General features: G+C 37.6%; 1 protein-coding gene across 2 annotated transcripts in view; it reads right to left on the bottom strand.

Moving 5' to 3' along the window:
• The window catches only part of kcnip4a (potassium voltage-gated channel interacting protein 4a), a 125,481-nt gene that overhangs the window by 6,861 nt on the left and 95,518 nt on the right, over positions 1–23,102 (bottom strand). For both annotated transcript variants that reach the window (XM_079455401.1, XM_079455402.1), the window contains exon 2: positions 6,639–6,763. In XM_079455401.1, coding sequence (XP_079311527.1) covers positions 6,639–6,763 — 125 coding nt within the window. The remainder of the gene's footprint in view (positions 1–6,638; positions 6,764–23,102) is intronic.

Genomic DNA, 23,102 nt, shown 5'->3' with positions numbered 1-23,102 from the left:
TTCCTACTACCAGTGAATATGGACATGAAAATGACCTTCATGCATTTTGCCAGATGCTTTTAGCAAGGTGGTTTTAGTTAACTAAAACTAATCTAAACTTTGAAAATGTTTATTTTTGTTGAAATCAAATACAATTTTGGCCTAAAGTGATTAAATTAAACTAAACCAAATATTTTGCCTAAGAAAACTTGAAATAATAACAAAAACTAAAATAAAAATAAGACTTAACTAAATACATCTTATAGCAACATGTATTTATAGCAAACAAATAATAAAACGACAAAAGCGTATAACAAAATTGTTATTTGAATGAATTTAAAATCTGTCATTTTTTAATAAATATAAAAAACAGCTACAAAAGAACTTGCGTGCGCAAAAAGACGCGAAATGTGTATCGCCCCTAAGGCATCTTTGCATTGCTGCAATGGTGACCACCTGCAGTTTAGATTGGCTAAGATTGTAAATGTCCTATATATATTTATAAAACAATGATCCAAAGCAACATCCTATAATTCACAAAGCAATCTGGTGGAAACGTGTCATTTGAAGCCCCAGATCTAGACTATAATGTGAGATGACTGTGAGAGTCACTGGTACTGAAGGTGATTTCTACTGCTGATGCTCTGCCAATCGCTGCAATTATAAAATGTGCTTTTAAAGTGAAACTATTTCAAGCGACTTAATTACTTTAAATTGCTTATAGACACCTTAGAGATTTCAGTTATATTCCACCAGAAGTGACTATTCTGAGAAAACTCCATTATCCTCTTTATTTAGGTGTAGTTTCAGGAATAGCACGGGATTTGTAGTTTAAAAAACTGAATTTAGATTTATTTAAACACAATTTATTGCTTTCCAGGGTACCTGCGTGTCTCGAGATGAAATAACATCGATGTGTCCATATTTTTGTTTAGTGGTCTTAGGAGATGGTCTTGGTTCCTCGTCGCCACAGAAAAAGTAAATATAAAGAGGGAAACATCATCCGAATTTTCAGGGAAACATCATTTCTAGATGTATTGTGGTACAATTTCAATAAAATCAAACATCAGGAGTGATATAAAGTCATATAAAATAAACGTGAAACACTGGCAGCATGATAAGACATAAGATCACATGTTTGTATTGGACCTTTCCTAAATCCATGTACAAACATGACTGTTGTATTACTTAAAAGTGAATCTGAACTTGTTTTCTTTGCGGTATTTGAATACAGAGCATCTGTCCAGTTTTCATTTTCTGCCAATAAATGCAAATAGAAACTTATTTTAAATTTGGGCGAAATATTGTTAGCAGTTCACTGAATAAACCAAAATGATAATTTGACCTTAACATATAGCCTACCTATAAATAGTAAACTCTGAAAAACTGAAAATAATTTTTGAAATGGTCTCTTATTAATATATATATGTATATATATATATCATATATTCTAGTCACTTTGAATACATTTTAATTTGAACAAACAAATCTTCCCCATTGAAGTCCATCTGAAATAATATTTGATGAAGCGGCCTTTTGTAACAATTAATAGCAAAGCTCCGAGGAACAGAATGACATGAAATTATAAAAAAAAACTTCAGAGGCACATAAAAATCCTCATTACACTTTTCCCTCGGCTGTGTATTAAGTAAGGAGCACTGGTGAACTGAGAGGTGGTTTGCTGAGCTGGGAAAAAAATCCAGCCTAGAAGCAAAATCTGACAAGAACAGCACAGCACTGAGTGGGTTTGGTCTTAGATCACACTTTAAAATATTCTTCCAAAAAAAGATTAAATAAAGTTTGCTGGCATACCAAAATGATCCTAAAGCGTATGTGAATAAGATCTTTGATATAAGAAGCCTTTTATGAAGGCCTGACCTAATAATGAACTTCCCATTGTCCCTGTGTGAATTACACCTGATGAAGCCAACCTACAATGTTATAACTCTGGCGAGATGACTTAGAATAACTGGGCGTGTGTTAAGGACCTACAAAAATGGTATTTTATTATTTTACTTTATTTATCTAGTTGTCTGGAGGTATGTGTGTGTGTTACAGTAACTCAAGTGATGCCTTTTAATGTATTTAGTTCGTTCCTTTACATCCCTAAACATACACTTTAGGACATAAACGCTCTATGGAGGCCCAGCTTCTGTAATGTGTTTTAATGCTTATACGACCGACAATTGATTACAAATGTAAAATATCCTAAAATGTGATAATATGTTGATGAATTGCAATATTTCACGGCAGTATCTGCTAAAAACGACCCTTGACGGAGAAATCAAAGACATCTTCAACACTGTTGACAAAAACGCTTTATCAACCAATGTGCTGTATTGCTTATCAGTGCATCAAAATATGCAACTGGTCAATTTTTAGATCAATCCATTGAAAAAGCAAAAACGGCCATCTTAAAATAACTATTTGGAAGAGAACCTTGATCTTGATGGATGCAAAATACTGTCAAACACACCAGTGGCCAACAGTGGTGACCAAAAGGGCAAATTTGTAAATTGTTTCCTTTTTATGTGCCCTCAGACTAAATATGAAACGTTAAGTTTTTACTGGACAATCTTTGATGGCAAATTACAGTGTATCAGGAAATATGAGTTTTATTAATATAGATTTTTGAAAATAAAAACCTCATACGAAAGCATCCATTGACAAACATTTTATCAGTAATATTTGTAGATCCTGTTTTAGTAATATTTTGTAGTCATTCGTCCTAGGCCTTGACGCAACAAACAGTTTTTTTGGCCAAACCTCCTTCAATTTTTCTTAAAGAAGCGATGTGGAGATTTTAGCGGTGAGCTCCACCCCTCACCCCTTCTTTTCGAAGGACTACGGTGGCTGACACAGGACAAAGATGTCGTAACGTTTTCGCTTCTTTGCGGAAGAAGATAACGTATTTACGAAACGTCCTCTGTAGAGTTTGTCCATTTAGGGCTACTGTAGAAACAACATGGCGAATTCCATGCAAGGGTACCCGCGTAGTATGTAGATAGAAATAGCTCCTTCTAAGATATAAAAAACATAACGCTTCATTGTGTAAGGTCTTTGTACACCTCTGAAGAGAACAGTTTTAATACTTCATCTAATCTTTAATAAAATATTTGGATAAAGAGTGAACACATCAAAAAGTTGGACATCACCTTTGGCCACTTCTGCATATACATTTTCCCTCCTAGGTATAAAACAATATTTACAAAAGCGTACGCTTCCATGATCTGCCTGGTAAAACAGCAATTTATTCAGCATTCTTATCCCTGATTTTTAAGCGACTTGAAAATTACAACAAAAACAGTCCAAAAGGCATCCCACCGAAACAGTTACTCCAATTACTGTACCTAAGAACGGCCCTACAGAAAGTTGTTTAGTCTAATGTAACACTCACATCAAATGGCTGTCGCCGGGAGTTGTGTTGTTACAGTGAACTCGGGTTAATTAAAAGGGATTGTTTTGCGTTGCTGTCATCCACCGTCTCTTGTGCACACAGCGTGAGAGAGACCCCGTGTAATTACCGTCTTAAAGACACAGCGCTCATCAAAACGCCATCGCTTAGTTCAGCTGCCAAAGTCTCCTCAACATTATCAAGACTCTGGGAGCTTCATTATCAGTGTTTAGACACACAGTCTGTGATTAAAAAGATTTTTTCAGCTTACTCGAGCATGGTATTCGATGTCTCGCATACAGAGAACCGGGGAAAGGTTATTTGGCATGTTTGGGTTTGAGATCACCAGCAATTTTAGCGAGTCATGGAAAACCAACTGAAGGGAAAAATCCGAATCACATGCAACATTATTTTAACAATGTCAGCAGCAAATATTTTCTGGATCTCAGTTTATTTTTGCTCACGAGCATTTGTTCAGCATAATGAACTTAGGAAGGTTTCCCTTAAGAAATTCATAATAGTTTTACTATAGTAGAATGGGAATGGTTTTTCAGCCACATCACGGTTAAACTATGCTTACTGAAATAAGACCACGGTAAATTTGTGGTAACTGTACAGTTTCACTACAAATAAAACCTTGCTACAGTTAACCCATGGTTCATTTTCATTGGGGTTGGCTCGAAACAATTTTCATTAGAAAAATACTTCTGAACTGATTATGTTGCACAACACTTGCGTTGTAATACTGTAAATGCCCCTGACACTCAAAAAGAAAGCCCATTTTATATAAACCGGAGTTACGGGAGCCCACCCATCGCAAATTTTCAACATCCCAGTATAAATCATAAATGAAAATTGAGAAACATTTTGCAAGGTAGGAAAAGACAGACAAAGAAATAGTTTTCTTGTGGCGCTAGCAATGCCAAGGTCATGGGTTCAGTCCCAGGGGATTGCAATTGGTCAGAAACAAACCTATAGTATAATAATTCAATGCAAGTTGCTTTGGATAAAAGCCTCTGCCAAATGCATAAATGTAAAGCGACGAGCACAAGCCTTCATAGCCAGACATAAATGTGAACTGGCCATGTTTCAGACAAACCCTTCAGCGCTGAACTAAAACAGCAGCTTTAAAACTTCATAAGCCACACCAATCCATCTCTGATGTTTCATTGGTTAAGAGGGAGTGGGAGGAGACTAGAACTAATAACCCGTAATCAAGTCATTAGGTTTATATGGTATCATTGAGTGCATTAACAAGCACAGTCCTACTCCAATTATGCTTAATAAACTCATAACAAGTAAGTGCATGTAAATGCTGAAAACGTTTTTCTATTATCAGGGAAAAGTCATAAACGGCGTTAGGAAAACCCGCTCGCCAGAGATAGTTTTTTGCCCATTTCTCTCATTTTGCGTTGAATGTAAACGACGTAACCGGTTTATGTGGGAAAAAGATAAAGAAATAAAAATAACTCTCTCGCTTTCACTGGGCTTTGTTGAAATAAGTTACTTGGTATTAGCATGTATTGTATTATTGCTCCTGTATGACATATCGCTTTATTGCTCCCTGAACTCTCTGTAAGTCGCTTTGGATAAAAGCCTCTGCTAAATGACTTAATGTAAATTTAAATCCACTCTCGAATCACGAAGTTTTATTAATCCTATATTACGATTTATGACTAACAACAAAAAAACAATAACAATGTTCATCCCCTACAATCTGTAGTGAATTGTACACCATATATTCCCACATATGTTACATAAACAAACCAAAGAAAAACTAAAATATATAATAAAATAATAAAAAAGAAGGAAGGAAAGAAACGCTGTAAAACCAAAATCCATCAACAAAGAATATCAATATTTAGCTTTGTACCATTCACCCCTTTTAAACAATTAACATATAAAGAAAACTTGAAAAACAATTATTCTAAAAAATGTACAATTATGAATGTTGAATTTCAATAAAACACGTATATTATTCACGACAAATGATGTATCTTTGCGTTTAGTTATCAAACCAAATTTAATATTTTCCCATGATAATGCTAAACTTGCAGTTATTTCTTAAATTTTACATATTTGACAAACATTACGCTCCGATCGCAAGGGCGTTAACGCTTGATGCACATATTTTACACGTAGCCTGAGTAAAGTTAGCCAACAGCTACCTATAAGACGAAATTATATAATATGAAAGTCTCAAAACCAACAGAGACAGCAAAGAAATCAAAGATAGTTTTGTTCGGACACAAGCCCAAACACAAATTAATATCAGATGGGCTTACAAAGTGGCAGCAGGTCGCAAAACGAATGGAGACCTAGTTGTCCTGCTACTGGATTTATAAGTCTTATGTATACTTTTTTCTTACTGTCCTGTAATCTTGAGCTTATTTGTTATAAGACTGTGTTCAGGTTGTTTATTGTCTATATCCGTAAGCTAGAGATAGAGTAATGCCGGTTTCGCAAGCTAACATGTCATGCCTCGTCACAAATGTGTGTAATGCTTGTAAACTATGACTTCCAAACCACAATAAATGTTTTATGGTCAAACCAGATTCCTTAGTTCATGTACGTAATCCACATAATTGTTGAGCGATTCAGTCGTCGAGTAGGCGAATATTATCAGTATCTGTAGTTACCATGCCGGCTCCATCAGCTTAGTCAACAAATTCACATGTATTGCTCTCCCTACAGGGAAGCTTATACAGCAACAGTATTTACGGTTACTTTAACCATGGGGGAACTGTAAGCCACAAAATATCGCTTTAAGAGAGGTTTGGGGATAGAATATACACAGTACAATATACAAATCACGATGTTTATGGAGGTTAGGAAATATAACGTTTGTACAAGATAAAAGTAATTGAGTTAATAAAAGTCCCCATAAAACATGCAAACACAGCACAACACGTGTGCGTGGATTGAATTCTGCCTCCAAGGGTCTGATAATGAAGACTCATGTCCCAATCTCATGCTTTGTCACCTGACAATTTGGGTCGAGTTAATTTGGTGTTGTCTCATTACATTTTGCAGCAGAGGTGACAGAAGACAAGTGTGCCAAAGGGCCACTCTAGAGAGCTTTTGGTGACCTGATTATTGTAGTAAGCGTGATATCAGCTTTACTGCTGAGCATGCCGTGGTCTTCAGCAAACCTTCATACAAGCCGCTCGCGACAAAACATGAACATTCAAACAAAAATTCAATCCAAATTCCATCAAAGAAATAGAAAGTAAAACTAAAAGAGTCCGTTTTAACATCTGCTTACGTTCTTGAAGCCCCGGTAGAGGATTTGAAGCTCTTTGCGAGAGAAGCGTGTCTGAGCCTCCAGCTGCTCCAGAGCTTCTGGTCGATGCCGTACAGCAGACAGCTCCAGCTCATCCTCGACACTATCTGTAGAGAAACAGCACAACATCAACCTCACAAATCCCACATCGGTGACGTCGGTATACACATCCTCCTTTCTTTTTTAATCAAATACTGGACATGACAATGACGTCGCATTCAACACAATTCATTTTCACAATTTAAAACACGTTTCAAACATCCAGAGTAACTAAATCAAAGCACTTCGAGCGAACCCACCCTGTTCTAAAACTGCCCGGTTGAATAAATCTGATCTTCACAGACTTCTGGCACCTCGCTGTTTCGATCTCATTATCTTTAAATCTACAAAAGCTTAAAGCCTAAAGCCCACGAAGACTGTACTTCTGGATGATACCGACTGAAAAACACTAGCTTCGTTCATCCAGCATGCCCAAAATGTACACATTATTTACCACCCTAAAGGCTAAGTAATCTTTCACAATAATGGCTAATCCTCACAGCCAATGAAAGGATGGCAGGGACGGTCTCTTAGCATTAGTCAACGGAAGGTGACGTGTGCTATTGTGAGGCATAGCGATTACCGTGACACCTGAAGCGTGGAAGACTAATGGCTGACATATGACCCTGTGATCCACAGACGTCTCATCAGCCAGTCGCCAGACACGTCTGACATACGCACCGACATCAAAGGATTGCCTTTTATCATCTTTGAACCTAATTTATTAGACATCCGGTGTTCAAATCCAACAGAGTAATTGTAGCGTCATAAACCACATTTTAAATGGATCGTCCACCCAAGAAAAAGTATTCTGAAGTATTACCTTGTTCTGTTGAAAACAAAGAGATATATCTGTATAAATGTAAGCAACTGAGATTTTTGGGGCACCGTTGACTACCATAGTGGAAAAAAAATTATTGTACCTTTTCTGTTCTGATAAACACAAAAAATATGTTTTGAAGAATGTAGGAAAACAAACAGTTCTTTGGCACCTTTGACTACCATTGTTTGACTAACCCAGAAATCTCAGTTGCTAACAGTCATCCAAATCTATATTTGTGTTCAGCCCAACAAAGAAATCCATACAGGCTTGGAACAACTTGTAATTCATGACAGAATGTTCTCTTTTGGGTGGAGTGTCCCTTGAACTGTTTAACAGCTGTCAAACAAAAACGGCAGGTTTGCATTAATAGCATTCTTGAATTTTTACATTTATGCATTTGGGAGACGCTTAAAGTACATTTAAAGAGAGAAAAAGTAATTCATCCTCATATCGTTCATATCAAATTGGGTTTGACGTCATTTACTCTGTGAAAAACGGGATTTTGAGAAATGTCTCAGTGGTTTTGTGTTCGCTCAATGAGTCAGTGGCTTCATTCAACCCTTTGAAGGGACACTTCCCCCAAAAAGGAAAATTCTGTCATCATTTACTCACAATCGAGTTGTGTATAAATGTCTTTGTTCTGATGAACACGGAGAAAGATATGTGGAAGAATGCTTATAACAGATCCGGTCCCTATTGACTCCCATAGTAATACTTTTGTTGCACACAAAAGAAGACATTTTGAAGAGTGTAGGAAACCATTGTATATTTTCCTACTATGGTAGTCAACTGTCTGGTTTCAAGCATTCTTCCGAATACCTTTTTCAACCTTTTTCATACAGATTTTGAACAACTCGAAGGTGATGATGACAAATCTTTGGGTGAAGTATCTCTTTAAGGAATACATTTGCATACTAATGCAATGCAAAAAACACAAACAAAACAGCCAAATATGAAACTCTGTTATGTTCGAGTTAATAGATCTGTTGTTTAAAAGTAATAATCTGTATAAAATCTGTTGTTTAACTACATACATTGTGTGGCACTATTGACCATTTGATTATTACCTAAATAGTTCTGCAAAACCTCTCTTAATATAAAATCAAAACATTTTGGGGCTATCTGAGCAATTCATGCTTTTCCAAGCTGTTCAAAGAACATACACCACAGAGAACGGATGCAAGGGCACCAATAGCTGGAGTTAATAACATCGTCGGCAGCGTATAGGCTTGAGAACAAATGGCTTTGGGTTACATCGTAGAAGATAACACGAATAAGAGATAAGAGAAAGAATAAGATTTGAAGAGGCAAAATCTGAAATTGTTAAGAGAAGTAGATGAGATCGAAATGACGGGATGGACACAGAGGGCTTGGTTTGGAAAAAACATGTTTCAATACAGAAATGAAAAACAAAAGATTGGAGTGCTTTGAAAGAAGACTTGCTTTGAATACTGCTGGACGGCTTTTTTGCAGAAGTGCACGGGAAGAACTTCTTGAGCCGTGCCGTAACTCCACGCCTACTGACGTTCTGAAGGCAAGCGTTACCTAGGAGATACAGCGTGAGAGTGACCACGGTAACCAGGCTGGACCATAGCATCGGGTGGCTGGCATGCTGTCATGGATGTGTAGGGTCATGCAAGAGATTTTGACAAGTGCACATTCAGGATCAGTTTTTTTACTCGTGGTGAATTCTATAAGAATGATAAAGAATCTGATCCTACAACAGTACACGTAGACCTACAGATGGGTCTGAAGGGAACGTTTGCCCAGAAATTCTGTCTTCATTTCCTCGCGCTCAAGTTGTTCCAGTTTTTTTGTTGTTGTGATGAACACAGAGAAAGATATTTGGAAGAATGCATTTAACCAAACAGTCCTTGGACCCCATTGACTACCGTAGTAGGAAAAACTGCTTTATAAATGTTTTGAACACAAAAGAAGATATTTTGAAGAATGCAGGAAAGCAAACAGTTCTGAGGCTTTCGACTACCATTGTCATTTTTCCTAATATGGTAGTCAATGGGGGCCAAGAACTATATGGTTACAAACATTCTTCCAAAAATATATGACAAATACATTTATACAGATTTGGAACAACTCATGGTTGAGTAAATGACCGAATTCTTGTTTTTGGCCAAACTGTCGCTTTAAGGCCCATCAATACACGCTATGAATTAACTACGGATAATAAGTTAGGCCTTCCCTTCACCAAACCCTTACATACTAGAAAATGTAAATGCAAATGACCTTTTTGGTCTAAACAGCAGTGAAGAAATAAAGTTAAACTAAATTACACTTCATGGCTATCCTGTACCTTTCATCTTAGTTGAACTCTCTGAAATGTATGAATTCTTAATGCCCACCCTTGAACGTGAATTTCAATTTTTATAGGAGGTCTTGAAGGAAGGAGTCTCGAACTCCGTTTAATTCAGTCAGGTGGGGTTCTCCATTGGGGCCATTTTAACAGATGCAACAGAAGCATAACCATGAATTTAAACTACTGCACTATAAACAGTGGCACAGTTAACACACTTCACATGTCCCACCATTTATGAGGGATAGGAGCTTTTACCTTAGGATACACATTTGTGTTTACATTCATGATTGTGCCATGTTTTAAGATACAGAATAGTAGATTACAGTTCAACAATCCTTCATGAAACATTCAACCAAAAAGGGATAGTTTACCCTTCCCAAAAAATGGGAATTATTCACTCCCATGTTGTTCAAAAACCTTCCTCTTTCCTCTGTGGGTCACAAACGAAGATATTTCGAGAAATGTCTCAGTGGTCTTGCGTTAATAAAACGTAATATAATATAAAGTCAATAGGGGTCAATGGTGTTTGCTTGTCAACATTCTTCAAGATTTATTTTGTGTTCTGTAGAAAACAGAGTCACACGGGTTTGGAATGACATGAGGGTGAGTACAGTTTTTATATTAGGGTGTACTATCTCTTTAAGGCCAAACCTTTATGTAGAAGGTAAAAAGTGATGCGTATTCATCTCAAGCAGATCTTGATCAGAAACAGCATTCAGGATTTGAGTGTCGATTTTTATTAACCCTTCTGATATAATGCGTTTGAGTGTTGTGCTTCAAGACCTTCACCTCAAACTATTTTGTGACCGTTACCGGCGTGACCTCAACATCTCTGAGAATCGTCACCGAGGCTGCACCAGCCGCCAAAGCTCTTATACCTAAGTCATAAAGATGGTGTAGGTGGAGACAATCTCGCCAATCCATCACGATCTAACCAACAACTTTGAAATCAGGTAAAGACACAGTGGTGGAATATATGTCTTACATTGAGCTTCTGCTCTTGCTTTTGGCAGATAGCGGCACCTGCTTGACGAGGAAATAATTTGAGATTGCATGAATCTGTGTCTGACAATACTGCAGGACAATGATTCACTATCACTTGTCAGAGAGTTAACAGTGATCAACAGTATGTCACCTTGAGAGTCGGCCCGGCCCAGCTTGGCACGCTACCATATACTGTAAATCGAAACACGCAACAAAACAAAAGCATCTATGTGACCTATTCCCTCACTAGCTACAAAAAAGATTAAATTAGACGAAAACTGCTTATATTCAAAGCGACTCGAGCTTCATGACTTCATTAAATGACAGAATGTACATTATTGGGTGAACTCTACCTTAGAGTCCCTTATATTGTTAGGCTGGCGTTTTAACAATGAACATCTCTCTCAACCTTCCCTGTTGAAAAAATCGAAATCATCATCGACTTGGACGTGGACTGAAATATGCCAATGTTGTGGGTTTATGAATTTCAGAACAAGCTTTTTTGTTTGTAGTTTAGTTTCAGCAGATAGACATTCTAAGTTGAAAGTGTTTTCAGGATGTAATAAGCAATTCAGGGAAAGTCCTCCTTATTCATAAAGCCTTGGCTTTTGTAAACTGTAGGATCACATAGTGTAAAGTTGAAACTATCACGTAAACATGCCATGCATAAAAATGAACATATTCCACAGACGGTCATGCTGAACTTTTGCCATTCTTGCGAAATTCTTGGTAAGGTCATCAAACCTGAGATTTATATCGGTCAAGTGTATCATGACCTCGAGTCAGTTCAGAAGAGACAAAATCTTTACACAATCAAATTCAATGAAATTTAAAGGACCAGTGTGTACTTTTTTTGGTGGATCTATTGACAGAAATGCAATATAATATACATAACTATGTGTTGAGAGGTGTATAAAGACCTTGCCACTAGATGCTGCTAAAACTTACACGCAGCACCTTTAAATACAAAAATAAAACCATTATACATAAACCTCTTATAGATAATTGCTGTTTTAGATCAAAACACACATGATGCTAAGTACATATGATTTGTTATCAGATGAAACCATTGGTTTAAATATTGTGCATTTCTGCTTGCCATATGGTACAAAGTAATTATCTTGAAAATGTTTTATTGGAAGGTTGTGGTACCACAAAATAACACAAATTGATTTTTTGATTTTCACATCTGAAAAGACCAATTAAGTTAACCTCATGGAGCTAGAACTATACACCAATTTAGGACGTGTTTAAGAAATGTGTTGTGGAGATGTATTTTAAACCTATTAGCTTTCTTACTATTGCCACTACTACTTAGTGGTTTTCTAAGCAATTCGATTACAATGTGATAAATGAATGATGAATTACAAATGCGATGAGTACTAAAAAGTCATATTGGCTCAAAGTAATGTAGTGAGTATCTCAGAGATGTGACTTGGGAAAGTGGGCAACCAGCTAGCAATGCTCTAGGAAGCACCATCGACTCCCTGGAAACCTTTCGACCATGCATTACAAAATATATAGCTTTCATTGGAAAGAACTCTTGATTTGTATCAGTTTGTTAAAATATATAGGTCTGGATAGTTTCATTCTTTTCAGCCTGATTTTACAGCTCATTTTATGTCTTCCTGCTTCCTGCTGGCGTCCGTCACATTTCTCAGTGTTTCTAGAATGTGCACCTCATCCCGGACTAGAAGTGAAACGATACGAGCCTGTCCACAGCTTTCTGTTCACATCTGACTGCTCTTCTTCAGAATCACAATACCTCAAAACCCTTACTATTTCAGAAACTGCTCTCCGGCACGACCACCTACCTACTCGTGGCCACAAAAAAAGCGGTCTTAAAAACCGGCCATTGCCCGAGTTAAATATGACAACAGAAGCCAGAGCTACAAATACAATAACACACCCGAGGGAACATTTAAAGACAATATTCAGCGCTACTTTATTATGGACATCGACAATGTCAATGTGGTAAAAGCTATGCATGCCCAAACATACTGTATACAGTACAGGAGGAGACATAAATACAAAACAAATTCTGTCTCTGTTTAGAACCGTTTTTTAATGGACATTGACAAGGTGAAAGGGGTAAAGGCAATGCATGCTTTACATATAGGGGAGGGAACAAGTATTTTTATTATAAGGTTCGTAAAGCACAGGGGAACAGGCATCTACTGTACAACATGCTCTCTAAATCAAGTATATACATTCAAGGGGTTTATTACTGAATATATATATGGAATGCATGTGAGTAAATAATGGGTATTTTAGGTTAACTAGAAAGAGAACTAGAAAGTCTAAAAGACTCCTAAAAAAGGACTCTTCATGGCAATGAAATGCTAAAGATGACCATCTGCTTTTAAAAGCTCTTATGTGACTTCCCCTCCAACCACCTCCACCTGCTCATCTCATCTTTACTGGGAAACGGGAAAAACGGTGACCGGTAATTGACAGCCTGTGCAGATTTGTTTTAATGAACCACTCAGAAACGCATCTGTTCCACGATAGACTTGAATGTGTTTCTGTACGTTTTACCAACACGATGAGACAGGCACCTTAGCAGGTAATGAGGCAGAAAATGACAGGAATGCCAATGATGGATGGTCAACAACATTGTGAATCGGATTTCAATTTCCGTTCACTCCACTGCAGCCGAAGCCAGATGCATAATGCAAATATGTTTAAAGGGAAAAAATATTTTTTTGTGGAATATTATATTTGAAGGTGAATTTTAGACATTAAAATATGTCGTGCTATCTCAGTTTAATTTATAGAGACAAGCAGAAGTTTGTATCACCTACACTGTTAAAAAACAGTGGTTTCTTTCTGGTTTATTACTGGTTTTAAACAAGATTTCTTTTAATACAGTTTCTTTTTTAGATATGGTCAAAAACTATAAAATGACGGAACAAGGCAACACATTTACAAGAAAAATGGGGAAATCGATTAAAAATATATCCTTATATCCTATAAATTTACAGAAAAACTATTAAGGTATATTTATGTTTTTCCAGTTTACAGGAAATTGAAGGTTTTTTATGGATTTTTTTGCAGGGTATTATAAGGTTGATTTGCCTCATATATGTAGACAATGTGTTGCTGTGGGTTTTGGGGTTTAACCTCAAAGTTATGCTAAAAATGACAAATTTAACCAAATCCATGACTCTTACAGGAAATGTTCGCATTATGAGGTCAGTGTTGACTTGAAGTACATGCAGAACATCTAAGATATTTCAATCTGCTGCTGACTACTGGCATTTAACATGTCCGTTATAGAGAAGAATTGTTTTGTCCTTTTTTTCCAAAACCATTTATACGTTTGTCAGATGAATCAGCAATTCAGCCTGTCTTTATTTCACTGAGAAACATAGAGATATTGTGGGTAAATAGCCTATGGAGGGATTATTGGGTCAGATTGTAAACTGAAAATCTAAAACTAAAAGTCTTAATCTAAAACTAAAAGTCTTAAACCAAAACTAAAAGTCTAAATTTAAATGAATTTGGTATTTAGGATTGGGTATTTTGTATTTAGGATTGGGTATTTTGTATTTAGGATTGGGCATTTTGTATTTAGGATTGGGCATTTAATCATTTAGCCATTTAGGATAGAGGATTTGGGAATTTAGGATTGGGAATTTGAGGATTGAGGATTGGCCATTTAATCATTTAGGCATTTAGGATAGAGGATTTGGGGATTTAGGATTGGGAATTTGAGGATTGAGGATTGGCCATTTAATCATTTAGGCATTTAGGTTTGAGGATTTAGGATTGGGCATTTGAGGATTGAGGAGTGTATGCAAATTAGGAGGCGTGGCCCGAATACTGGAGGCTGGGTTTGAAATGGCTTTTGTGCAGAGGCACTTTATGGACGCTAGAGGGAGCTCCCAGTGCTAAGGAGCACAGTGTAATGTAACCAAACAGAGCGAGTGAGTGGCTGGAGCGAGGACTGTGTGATAGCTTCAATTTAATGACAGCGTTTTATGGACGCTGTGGACATGTGTGGCCTCAAACACAGAGTCACCAGTGAAACGAGTGCTATCGGTTTGACGACGAGAAAGCAGCAGGTAAGATGCTAACATTAGCTACTAGTTATGTTAGCTGATATTGCTAACATGCTTTAGTAGGGTATTATTATATTGGGACACGCTGTTTTGTTTTTTAAACTGCGGTTAACCCCTCAGACAGTAGTAGATACACTCCTTTCACATTGCCAGTAGATGTGCTTGTTGCTATATAGCGTATATATATATCATACAGATTGTGAGGGAAAAGAAATTAGGCTTGTTCGACTTGAACCGGCACTGCACACTGCAAGACCGATCGGTTTATGACATCGAAGCACCGCGAGAGCGATTCAAAAGCATAAGGATCGTGTCAGCGTCTACTCTCTAATCGCTCTCGTGGTACTTTGATGTCATATATATATATATACATATATAATTGTGTGTGTTAACTGCCGTCCAAGTGTGCTGATCTGCATCCTTTGTATTTCGTGCGGTTGTTACAATATTATCTTGTAACCATCACAGCAGTTCAGTGTTGTGCTACTCACCTGAAGGAACTAGAGGGGACTGTTGAACCGTTAAGGCCATGTTTCAGTAACTTATCTTAATACAATATACAACCCACCCACTGACTTGTCATCCTTCTTGCAGATAGAGATGTTTCACCTGGACATGGAGGACCACTTTGTGTCACAGCCAAAGCTATGGCTCATTCTGCAAAAACTGGATCAATAGACACCCCTGGACTCAAGACTTTTTCACTCACTAAGACACAAAGTCACTTAATTCTCAATATTGTAGTTTATTTTCTCCTAGTTTTTTATTATATGACCTATAATTACATGGTTTTATTTTGTTTGTTATATCTTTAAATTACTTTTCTGTTCTTCCTGTAATTGTTGTTGTGGTGCCCCATAGAAAATGAATAAATTCTTTATAATCTTATCTTGACTAGAAACTAACACTTTATCTTTTTTTGGTATAATACAAGTCGTGTAGTAAAGCAATATACAGGCATGTTACAGTAAATGAATCTCAATTAAGGACTTCCATTTTTATTAATAATGGTCTGTGTCCTTATATGCATTTTGTCAGGAAAGGACTACGAGGAGAAGGGTCATTTGTAAGTTACTTCCGGTCTGTTAGGGGGGTTGAATTACTGTAGTTGTAGTTGTGCTGTATCTTGAACATGCCCTGGTTCTCCTTACAATAATCTTGACAATACATCCACAGTTTCACAATAAATTCGAACACCAGTGTCACGTTGCTCTGTGCTTGGTTGAGGTAGAAGGGCAAAGTCTGCTTCAGTAAGCTGCCTTGGAAGCTCAATCTCTGGAATCTCAAGATGAGTGTCCACCCCTGCTGCACTTGGTCCACTCCAGTCAGTCCCATATTCTTCACTGACCTGTTGATGAGCAAAATGGCTATTTAAAAAATTAAACAGTACAAATAAAAGCCAAGAATCAGAGTGTAAATGCAAGCTTATGAGTTGCAACAATGCATTCCAGTGACAACTTAAGAATCATTCAACTACAGGAACATTCTCTAATGTAATATTTTTTCAACAGGGAAAACATTATTGTTGACATTGAAATATCTCTAATCTTGGTAACAGCGTAACCACAGCTAGTGTTGTGTTGAGGCAAAAAAAACATTTTAAAATTCAAATTTATAAAAAGAGATGTATTTATTCTTGCAAGAATAGGCCCAGTCGCCACACAGCAGTTACCCTGTGGAGTGAGTGGATGTGTAGCAGAGGTATTTGCAGGGGAGACATATTCCTGGCAGTTCGGATGCTGTGGTTGTTCCATCCCTGGACAAAGAAGTCTAGATGGGACTGTATACAAAACACGTAGCCTATTACATGATTTTAAATTTTAAGTAATATAACATGGCTTGCTTTGGTTGAATTCCAATGTAGAATGCGGCCTGTTAGACCGCTGCAAAGATAACTGACCGTTGCCAAGAAAAATAATAGCCTTGCTATGGACGCAGTTCTGTTTAGCTGAAGCAATAGAATAGTTTTTAAATCAATAAATTTATTTTTAAATCATCATTTTGTGTCAAAGTAATGATTTATTTGGTAGCCATGTAATAAGCTTACATAACATCGGCTCTATTAGCGCTCGCCATTGTGTGACTCGCACGCGGTTCCGATCCGATCATCATATTTAACTGTTACGTTAACTTGAATTTGACAGGAAAAATACACATTGCACTTAATATTTTTCTAACATTAACGTAACTTACCTTGAACAGCATGGTGGGCGCGTGTCGTGGTTGCGTTTAGACCGAACACTTGGTGTTGGTAAAATGGACAAGCTGTTGGTCGAGGAAGAAGCCTCTCCACCGTTACTGGAATCCTTTTCTTTGTCCAAAACGTCCAGCGCCCATCTCAACAAAGATGCTAGCTCTGGCTTTGCCATTGTTAATATGGCAGCCAACGTGGATCGCAGAGCACGACAACTTTAACTTTGAAGAGGACGCTCTGCCACTGTGCTCCTTAGCACTGGGAGCTCCCTCTAGCGTCCATAAAGTGCCTCTGCACAAAAGCCATTTCAAACCCAGCCTCCAGTATTCGGGCCACGCCTCCTAATTTGCATACACTCCTCAATCCTCAAATGCCCAATCCTAAATCCTCAAACCTAAATGCCTAAATGATTAAATGGCCAATCCTCAATCCTCAAATTCCCAATCCTAAATTCCCAAATCCTCTATCCTAAATGGCTAAATGATTAAATGCCCAATCCTAAATACAAAATGCCCAATCCTAAATACAAAATACCCAATCCTAAATACAAAATACCCAATCCTAAATACCAAATTCATTTAAATTTAGACTTTTAGTTTTGGTTTAAGACTTTTAGTTTTAGATTAAGACTTTTAGTTTTAGATTTTCAGTTTACAATCTGACCCAATAATCCCTCCATAAATAGCCGTCCCGTTTCATCTGTAATGGCGCCTATTAATGTCAACATCTATATCAGAGGTGTTCTGTCTCTGTTACAGGTCACTGCTATGAACCGTGTGTTTAGATGCTAATAAAATGAGGCGTTTTTTCTGCAAGATTCATCCGCTCCTCTACAACCCAAATCAAACTTGACATCACAATTCATTTTCACAAGCCACATAGCTTTCTTTGCTTTGGGATGAATCTGTCCAAGGCTCCTGGTGACCCGAATAATGCTCTTTCACACTCTTTGTTTGTTTGTCTGCAGCTTGACCACAATGGCAGCATCAGATCAACATTATACATGTAGACTTTTTAGATAGACAAAAACAGGTTACACGCACTCAGAAACTAAACACTAGTGAAATACAGATGGTCAATAAATACACATGACAGATCTATTCTCTACCATTTTCAGCCTTCAACACTGTCATCACAAGAAAAAACATAAATCCTCCTTGTATGACTTGAATTATCATTCGCTCAAAAACAACCTGATAGACCGCCATTCTGTGTATTAAGGACCAGGGTTTGTATAAAAAGCCAAAATAAATACATGCAGCTAAGACTTTGTTCAGTGATCAGCCTATTGAGACAAGATTTCAGACATAGCTACTGTCATTTCAAGCCATTTTGTTTTAAGAGTTTGGTCAGGGATGAATCTAAAGCAATTCTTTGTGATCGTGTGCTAGAAAAACTGTATTCTAACGGGCCATTTTGCTTCAGTGAGCCTTAAAGGCTCATGTTCAAAGCTATGTAATACAGAACCATTGGAAAGTCTAACTGAAAGTGCAGAAGAACAGCATAACAAGGTCTCTTTTTGCCATCATTCAGTCTGTTTTTCCCTGAGAGCCGTCTGTGAGGCTGTCTCGAACCTAAGACCGATTGTCTTTAGGGAGAGAGCAAGGCTGAGAGGTCACAGAGTCAGTTTAGGAAGGAGGCATATTTTACAACACATGACAATTTTCTGTGTGGATAAAAGCCAGTGATGTAAGATTCAGGATGCAGGATCCTCCATTAGGCATAAGGGACCCCCTAAAAAGCTAAAAATAGACTTAGGGGGTCCTTCAGATATATTTCTTTAAAAATATGAATAATGACAAATCAACATTTTGTGCAGACAAGATAGTGTTTTACGAATAACTAATTATTTATAATAATTAAGTCTATTACATCCATTTGTAGGCTAACCGTCATGTACCCCAAAATGGTGAAGCCCCCATAAGACAAACCCAACCATTGCATTATAAATGAACCTATGCTGGTTTGTTTTAACCCATTGTTGGGTGAAATATATACACATACATATACAATTAACCCAACGGCTGGGTTTGTTCCTTTTAAAGGAGTTCTATGACGCGATTTTGAGTTGTTCATGCTTATATCAGACACAGTAACCGCCAAATACAAACTACATTTGATGGGATGCAGCTCGGTCAATCGGTATTATCGGTCTATAATTTTGATGACATCATATTTTAAACTTCTCTGGTGCAATTAAATAACAAATGTAAAGTGAACAGGATGCTTTGTGACCCTGAATGAAAGCGTATTGATGTACTGGACTGAATAATTAGCCTCACAATTGGCCGTAGTAACATTGGGTCCCCTGGTATCTCACGCTGACGCCATGTTTTCCCCATCCGGTTCTGCAAAGCTGTGAACATGCTATAATTAAAGAGTTTGTTCTCCTGGCACCTCCTGAAATGTGACAATTTGATTTATGTGCTTTTACTGTAAAGACCTGATAAGCAATTATGAAGGAAAAGGTTATTCTGTGTTAATTCAGGGGGAAAACAATGGCTGCGAAGAAGAGGGTCTGTAGCGAGATGAAGAAGGTACACTTGAGCATCATTGATCTCTTTGTCTGCGAGCAGATACATCATCAACACGTCTTTGTGCGTCTGATAGATTTCTTGTACCTCATCTATCATTCACGAAGGAAAGTGTGGGATTGGTGACATCACTGTTAATGAAGCGGCAACAAACAAGCAAAGGTCAGCTTTTTCAAGACGCTCTGGAACCTGGGAATTACCTATGACGATATGCAAGGCTTGGCTTTTCTAAGCAAATTTAAATGGAGATTTAGTTACAGCCATAGCAAACAAATAAACAAGGTTAACAATGAGAATCACGTCGTGGAAGATATCCTCACAACAAAACAGCGAGCTCATGAATACTGCATGCCCGCTTTGAATAATCATACAGAATTAGTTGGCATAATTCATAATTAAACTCATGAAAACGCTGACTGAGGATACTCGCCGGGCATTGTTTTGATGAAAAATGACAAGAGAAAAGCAATGGAAAGAGCACGTGGCTGTAATCGTCCTCATGCACAAGCGTTATCTACAAAGCAGTGGAATGAAAATGGGATTTTGGAGGAAGCATGTTTGGGAAACAGTTAATTACAAAGTTTTCAGCAAAGCTCCTTATATCAGAAGAGAGTAAAATAAATACTAACAAAAAGCTTTGTGCATGGGAAACATTCATCCTAAAAAATCTCATTTACTAGTCATTCCTTCTCATAAAGCCCTGCTTAAAACCCCCCCACAAGGACATTTATAACCTTACTGTAGTAAAATTATGATCTAATGAACAGCTTTGTCTGTGGATATTATATTTTCATGAAAAATATCACATGAACAGACTTTTCTATCAAACTGTGGGCAATTGTTTTGAAAAGTCCTCCCTCTCAGTCCGGGCGGGGAAACGGAGGGTGATTGCGAACAGACAACCAGGTTCGCCGAATAAGTTGGATATTTAGATGTATTTATATTGACCAATAATTGAAATTATATATAAATGCTTATTAGTTTTTATAATTTTCTTACACTGTCTATACCAGATGTGACCCGGCTTGTTCTAATTGGATTGTCACGCCGCATGCTGTATGGACAACATTATAATGGATTCTGATGCGTTCTATTGTTTGTTGTCGCGTAACATCGCGCCGTATCCAGTGTAGACATAGTGCTAAATATATACATTTACATGTATGTGTTTATAAATACAAAAGGAATATGTACATTACATAGACATATATTATGTAAACCCAAACTTTTATTCTGAACGCAATAAATCACGATGAATCATTTGATGGCGCTCGTATTAAAAAGGTTTGTGTGAGGAACTATTGGTAAAACAAAGCAGTGTTCCAAAGCATCACAGAGCAACAGTGTCGATCTTTGTAACCTGCGATTGTGATACGCATTCGCAGTTACACTCCAAAGAGAAAACTGCAGAACACCAAAATAAAAGTCCTTATGTTCAAAGACTGCACTGTAAACTACATGGGCCATCTTGGTTTTGGTTGTTTTGGTCCAAATCTCAAATAAAGTCATGAAAAAGAGCGTAAAAGCTCAATTGGAAGATCCTTGCATTGGCCTTGCAAAGGCTCTGGGTTGAATCCCAAGGTGCACAAGTAATGATGAAAACCTGCCTAGCTAGGGTGCACTGTAAAACATCTCACAAATGTGTAAATGCCGACATACGTACTTAAAGACCACTGCACCTTTTATTTGACTTTTGCTGTATTTGTAAAAAAACTAATTCCAGTCGAGGCCTGTCAAGTCTTAGCTGAGGTGTGTGTCCGAGCGAGTGTAAGTATTTGGCCGGCATTCGATTACCGTGCCTGTAACCCCTCCTGCGTTTCGTCATCAGTTAAAACAGCTGCTAGCCGTAGATCATCATCGCTGTCGCAAGTCACGAATGACTTAACCTCAACTTTATCCAAACCTGTACAAATTCCATTGTTCTGTTAAACACAGAAAGATATTTGTAATGTGTAACGTGAAGCAATAAAAAATGCTAACGGTTGGCGCCGCTGTCAATATGACATGAGCACTTTATGTGTCCCCAAGTCACACTTTCACGAGCGAGCGTGTGTGTGTACAGGTTAACTGAGAGATATTTATCTGACACAATGATTAGGTGTGCGACCTTGTGTAGTCGGTCTTATTGAGATCCATAGTGCTGAGCTCAATCTTTATAATCCAAAGACCTCTGATCCAGCATTAGTGAGACTGGTGAGCTCATAATTGAGCCGTCTGCCAATCGGGTTAATGGTGCATCATCTTACATCCAACACTGACATATAATGATAATCGTAAAACGCAATTTACAAGCCACTAGTTTTGTAAACAAAACCGGTAATGAAATCCACTGTTCATATTACATCCTATTAGCTTGAATAGTGACAGTAAACGAACCGTTTAATAGAAATCAAAAATATCACCTGGAAAATGAAGCGTTTTGGAAGTAAACTGGGTTTGGAGTGCGTTGGATGGAGTGGAGCGTACAGCGGTGTATTTCACAGAGGGAGAGTAAAGATCTCCACCCACCCTTCTGATGTCTCAAGACACCACTAGTTATAGAACAGCCAGAGATTGTGCTTGGGGAAGGGATCTCCGTGCGAGTGCGTATCGGTCGATTTTGATCTTGAACCATGCACAAAATAAAACCTTCTGTAACAGATGGTTGATGTTTTCATGAGGGTTCGAGGAAAATAAACCGGTCGTCATTATTGTTCATTTCAAATCATTGACATTACCAGAAAGAAAAAATATCTCAAATATCTCAATTGGTTCTTTAAGACATAAATGAGATTAAAATAAGTGGAAACGGAAACCAGCTTAGGTCAATATATTGATTATTTCAATATGAACTCGAACAGTTCTCATACAAGACAAATGCAGATTATTTACACCTCCATACTCTTCATCGTTTTTACAAAGCAATTTGAGGACAAGTGAAGTCGCTTTGGATAAACGCGCCTGCAAAATGAATAAATGCAAATGTAAATCCGACACAAAAGTGATACTAAATGAAACACAACTGAGAACTAATAGTTAAAAATCTACTGACAAACATTTCTGGGTTCTTCAGTGAATTCACTGAAGTTAAAAAGCAGCCCACATTTCTATCTAATATATAAGAGAAGACTAACGTCGAACTGATTTAATAAATGCACAAAGCCCCAGACATACTCGCATTTACATGCAAACACTCGAAACTTTTCTCCAAAGCTATTAACTACTGTCTGACTATTTTTCCTCTCGTTACATGCACATATGATAACTTGTAACAACAATTCTGAACAATTCTATCATGCACATCCATAAAGCGTAGGTCGAAATCAAAGCCTGCAAAGACCATACGATTTCACTCCATTACCATTACTCCTTAAATACCCTCTACTTCCAGCAAAACCTCTGTCAACAGTTCTCTTACCCTCCGAGAAGTTGATAAGCCCCAGCAGGTGAAGGAGTTTGAGCGAAGCGCACACAATCACCACAATGCCGAGCGTCTGTAAACCCTCCGTTTCCCA

The sequence above is a fragment of the Barbatula barbatula genome (genome assembly GCF_947034865.1).
Source record: "Barbatula barbatula genome assembly, chromosome: 1".
NCBI classification, from domain to species: domain Eukaryota; kingdom Metazoa; phylum Chordata; class Actinopteri; order Cypriniformes; family Nemacheilidae; genus Barbatula; species Barbatula barbatula.
The sequence above is the reverse complement of the archived record's forward strand: the minus strand, read 5'-3'. Positions and strand labels throughout refer to the sequence as shown.